This window comes from Prunus dulcis, chromosome 2, assembly GCF_902201215.1.
Source record: "Prunus dulcis chromosome 2, ALMONDv2, whole genome shotgun sequence".
Taxonomy (NCBI): Eukaryota; Viridiplantae; Streptophyta; class Magnoliopsida; order Rosales; family Rosaceae; genus Prunus; species Prunus dulcis.
In genome coordinates, this window is record NC_047651.1 from 2,473,753 (window position 1) to 2,479,512 (window position 5,760).

Sequence of the window (5,760 nt, forward strand, 5' to 3'; positions counted from 1 at the left end):
ATACTATTCCTTCTTAGCAATAGTAGGGCTTGAGCCATTTTCCATTGATGGGATCCGTTAGCGTGCCTTCCTTGACAGAGATCAAGTGATAATAGCCACTGCTGTGTACTTCTTTGACTGCGAATGGACCCTCCCATTGCGGGGCAAACTTGGAAGGTCCCGATATCTGTCTTTTCACATGCTCGACAACTTTTAGCACGAGATCTCCTTGCTTGAAAGCTTGAGGCTTAACGGTCCTGTTGTATGCTTGGGCAGTAGTCCTGTGATAAAGCGCCATTTTTCTTTCAGCTTCCATCCTCCTTTCATCCACTGCTTCGAGGTCTAACACACGCCAATCCGAGCATGATTTTGCATCCCATTCAAGATCATTGACAGCCGACACTCTAGCCGTGGGGATGGTGATTTCCACAGGTGAGATGGCATCAGACCCATATACGAGTGAGTAAGGCGAAAAACCGGTAGCACCCGTTGGTGAGGTACGGTAAGCCCACAAAGCGTCCGGCAGATGGATGCTCCAATTCCCCTTATACTCATATACCATCTTGCTCAGAATTCTCAGTATTGTCTTGTTGGTAGCCTCTGCTTGACCGTTTCCTTGTGGGTAGTAAGGTGTGGAGCGACGATGCTTGATACCGTAACCATTGAGTGTTGAGCTTACCTGTTTGTTGACAAAAGGCGTGCCATTATCGGTAACCATCTTGTATGGAATTCCAAATCTGCACACGATGTATTCTCGAATGAAATTCGAGACAGCAGCCCCTGTGGCTTTTCGAAGAGGAATTGCCTCAACCCACTTCGTGAAATCTTCTGTAGCTGTAAGAATCCATATGTAACCGTCGGAAGGAGGATGGATTGTCCCAATCAAATCAAGCCCCCATGTATGAAAAGGCCAAGGGGTGCGCATATCCTGTAACAGTGTTGGAGGTTTATGGCTTAAATTAGCATGGACCTGGCATGTGTGGCATTTCTTAACAAAGTCATGTGCATCTTTCTTCATAGTAGGCCAATAGTATCCGAAACTCAGCAGCTGCCGATAAAGCCTCTTCATCCCTTGATGTTCTCCACATTCTCCAGCATGTATCTCCTGCATGACTTGATGAGCCTCCGACCTTTCCAAGCATCGTAGTGGTTCACCATTAAATCCCTTCCTGTAAAGAGTCGCTCCATCCATGAAATATCTTTTTACCGTCTTCTTGAGCTTATAAGCGAGCTTGGAATCGGTTGGCAGAGCTCCTTCAACGAAAAATGCTAGATATGGGGCCCTCCAATCTTCCGCCAGTGACACAGTAAAAGCCTCCTCGGTAGTGGGTACCGTGGAACATTTGGGACAATTAGCCTGAACATCGGCTGCCTGTTTCCGCATTTCTGGCCAATAATAACCCTTACGCTGCAGGCGCCGATACAGACTGGTTACTGGTTCCAAACTGCAGGTGGCCTCGTGTACCTCTTGCAACCTTCTTCTTGCTTCTACCATTCCCACGCATCTAGTCAAAACACCGCCTGGGAGGCGTCTATAGAGTTCCCCAAAGATGAGCACATAGTCTTTCAAGTCCTTAATGCTGCTTTCTCCACTGAATTCTTTTCTTAACGGCTTTCTCCAGTCATCTTCTTCCAGCAGCTCCTCCTGGACCATTGCCTCTACTACTGGCGTCTCTCTCCTTACCACAGTAATATTAGGTTGCTCCTGCACATATGAGAGTTTTGATCCCAGTGTAGCCAAAGCATCTGCATACCTATTAGTGACTCCCGGAATGTGTTCCATCACCACCTGCTTAAAGGAATTAATGAGCCTTTCAGCAGCTGTACGATAGAGTGCCAAAGTTGCTTCTTTCACAGCAAAGCTCCCTTGCAATTGGCTCAATACCAGATTTGAATCTCCAATGACCTTCACTCTTTCTGCACCCATTTCCCTTGCCGTAGACAATCCCATGATAAAAGCTTCATATTCCGCGACATTATTTGTGCATGGGAAATCTAGTTTGAATGAGAGAGCTGTGGCCTGCCTTTCAGGATTGATAATCACTACACCTGCTCCTCCACCGTTGGTTGTAGAGGATCCATCAAAGTAGAGGGTCCATGACGCTTCTTCTACAACAGTGGCAACTACTTCCGGCAGTTCTCCTAATATTTCTTTGGACAGAGTAGACTCCTCTACTTCGGGGAATAGGGCTAACATATCAATTACAGCCTGTCCCCTAATAGCCTTCGGGGACGTACACACAATATCGAACTCAGATAATTGCAGCAACCAGCGTGCAAGGCGTCCTGATAGCACTGGTCTTGTGAGCAAGTATCTCACAGGGGCGGATTTTACTACAAGCTGCAGCTTGTGAGCAAGAAAGTAATGTCGCAATCGCTGCGCAGCATAAACAAGAGCAAGGCATAATAGTTCTATCTTCGGGTACCTTGTCTCAGCTCCCTTCAATTGTCTGCTTACATAGTAAATGGGGCTTTCTTCCCCCTCATGACTATCCTGGGCAAGCAAAGCTCCAACCGCGGTATTTGTCGCGGCTAAGTAAAGCTTGAGTGGAAGTCCCGGGATAGGTGCCCTCATCGTGGGTAGCCTGGCTATCAGTTGCTGCACTTGCTGGTAAGTCTCATGGCATTCCTTGCTCCATATGTACGATTGGCCTTTTTTGAGTAAAGGGGTGAAGATGCTCATCATAGCAGCAAGCCCTGGAATAAAGCGTCGAATGTACGACAGCCTCCCCATGAAACTTTTCAATTCCTTCGGGTTCTTTGGTGGCGACAAGGATTTTAGGGCCCTAGTCTTTTCGGGATCCACATCTATGCCGCGTTGGTGTACCTGAAACCCCAAGAATTTACCGGATGATACTCCGAACGCACACTTCTTCGGATTCATTTTCAGCCCGTATAGCCGGCACCTTTCCAGCCCCTTCCTTAAAACCTCCTGATGTCCCAGTCTGGTTTTAGATTTCACCACAAGGTCATCCACGTAGTCTTCCACCTCTTTTCCCATCATATCATGAAACACTGCCGTCATGGCTCTTTGGTAGGTGGCACCCGCATTTTTGAGACCAAATGGCATGACCGTGTAATAGAAATTCCCATACGGCGTTCGAAAGGCCGTCTTTTCAGCATCCTTGGGCGACATTTTGATCTGATTGTATCCACTGAATCCATCCATAAAGGACAGCATGCCTTGACCCGAGGTTGAATCGATCAATATATCCATGTTGGGCAGCGGAAACTCATCTTTTGGGCAAGCTCGATTGAGGTCTCGGTAGTCTGTACATACTCTAATGACCCCGGTCTTCTTTTTCACGGGAATGATATTTGCGAGCCACGTGGGGTGCTTGATGGGCTTGATGAATCCAGCAGCTAACAGTTTTTCGATTTCCACCTTGATTTGCTTTTCAACCTCAGGATGAAAATTCCTTCTGGGCTGTACGACGGGTCTGGTACCCAGCTCAATATTCAACGTGTGACTCACCAAATTTGGATCAAGGCCGGGCATTTCTTCGTAGCTCCAAGCGAACACATCTCGAAATTCCTTTAACAAAGGCACCAAAACTTCCTTCTCCTCCTTTGTTAAATGGATGCTGATGGAAATGGGTCTTTGGACGACAGGATCATCACTTAAGTCAATTGTCTCCAATTGCTCAGTTACTGCCACTGAGCCATCTTGCATGTGCTTGGGAGCAACCATTGGCTCCTGGAAGGCACAAGGTGAAAGTGCCTTGTCATCTGAATCTTTGCAGTCGTTGGTTTGCATCGCTTCTCCTCCATACTCGGGGCTTTCCCGTAAGACACGGTTAAGCCCCCAATCCCATCATAAGCGGTACACGGTGCGCCCATCGGGGAGCGTTACTTTTGAGCACCGGGGATGATCATAGGCATGATTGTTAGCTTCCGAGTGTCTCTTTCTTCCTCGGTTGATGATGGTGATGAGTTCTTCATTACTTAAATCACGAATTTCTGTCCAAGAAGGGAGACAGGTTCCAAAATCTTTGGATGGGTTGCTTCCAGCATCTGTTCATTCGGTGTAGAATTCAGCTTCCAAATAATGGGCTTCGTTTTTGTTGAATGGTGTCTGATTTCCTGGTATGCGGAGTGGTCTCAGCCCAATTCTTCCTTTCACGCATTGATGGTAAGTAGAGACAACAAGCTTATGTTTATTGAGCCATGGCCTTCCAAGCAGCGCATGATAAGCCACATCCACATCCACGACATAGAATTTTGTAAGTGACCGAATTGGCCCCACCTTTAAATTTACTTGCATATGTCCCACCGTTACTTCACTTTTGTTTCCAAAGCCGCTGATGCTTGTTTGTGATTGGACAATTTTGGATAATGGGATGCCAGCTGCCGTAAGCACAGACAGAGGTAATATATTAACGGAAGAACCTGTGTCTACCAAGGCCCGCCTTATAAACACATCGTTGATCTGTCCTTCCAAGTAAAGTGGCCTTCTGTGATCCGGATACGGAACCTCCATGTCTTCATCCGTGAAAACGATAGCGTTGTCGTTTTCCAAAAATGACCTCTGTGGTTGTGCGGTAAAACAATGAGAATTGGACTCAAAGATGCTCATGAGAGCTGCCGTAGCTGCTTCCCTCGCTTGAGGCCCGAAGTCAAGTTGATCAAAGAGTGATTTGAATTTTGGGTTCCTTTGAAGGACTTGTGAGGCTGTGGGTCCTTGCCTTTTACCTAAATAGCACTCCATTACAGTTGCTTCAGCTTCGGTAAGAGCATGAAACGTGACGGCCGCTGTTTCCTGTTGTCCTGCGAAGGCTCCCAGGCATTGTTCTTCCAGCGTAAACGCTTTATCGGCTGTGCAATCATCCCATCCTTGAGCGAGCGGCCATGGCGCATCATAACTCGGGGGTTTTGAGTATTTCCGCCAGAAAGCTTTCTCCATATTCCCGCAAGGCTCCCAGATGGCCTCCGGTGGTTTGGGGTCGTCCTTCCATGGATGACAAGGCTCATCGTCATCGAGTAAATCACCAGAACATGTTATGACAGCAACTATGTCCTTCCCCCTCCGTTTTGGCAAAGGGTCCTCATCAATAATCTGCTTTTTAGAGGGAAGCTCAAGAACTCCTTCGTGTATTTTGCCATGCAAGATTCTCCTCAGAGTTTGACAAGCGGTGGTTGGATGTCCCACGAATTGATGGTAGCGACAGTACCTAGGATCATTCTTTTCTTCTTGGGTGGGGACTTTGTAGGGCCTGAGAGGTTTGATTGCGCCATCAGCGATCATCGTGTCCAGGATGGCATGAAACTCCTCATCTTTGCATGGTAGTGGCGGGTACGTCTCTCGGTACTTTCTTTTGCGTGCGCTGTAGTCGTTGGATGGCTTGTCATTTACAGCTAGCGTTTGGTGAGCCTCCTTCTTCTCATTCCTCCAAGTCCTTTGTCCCGTCGGTTTGACAGACATGCTTGTTTTTCTTACTGCTTCCAACAACCTAGAAAATTGACTGATGCCAATGTTTTCTAGGTACACTCTATAATCTGCTACAATGTTGCTGATGCAGATTTCGACAAGTGCCTCTTCATCTTTTTCATCATAGCAATCTAGGGCTAGATCTCGAAATCTTCGTACAAAGTCCACAGGATCTTCACCATGCTTCTGGCGGGTATTGTTGAGCTGGGTGGCGGTGACTCTTTCCTCGTGCTGAAATATTTTTTACAGAACCTGCCTGCCAAATCGTCCCAAGAACGAATAGAGCCTGGCCCCAACGTCGTATACCAGGTATAAGCCCGATCAGTAAGACTTTTTGAAAATTCTCGCAGTCG

General features: G+C 47.2%; 1 protein-coding gene across 1 annotated transcript; it reads right to left on the bottom strand.

Annotated features, from left to right (window-relative positions):
• Nucleotides 1–13: 13 nt before the first annotated feature.
• LOC117617404 lies at nucleotides 14–3,736 on the bottom strand. Its single transcript, XM_034346762.1, has one exon. The coding sequence runs from the start codon at nucleotides 3,734–3,736 to the stop codon at nucleotides 14–16; it is 3,723 nt and encodes a 1,240-aa protein (XP_034202653.1).
• Between the last annotated feature and the right edge of the window lie 2,024 nt (nucleotides 3,737–5,760).

Bases quoted from the DNA above. Each gene is read 5' to 3' on its own strand.
- LOC117617404 (XM_034346762.1), bottom strand. From the start codon at position 3,736: ATGCAAACCAACGACTGCAAAGATTCAGATGACAAGGCACTTTCACCT.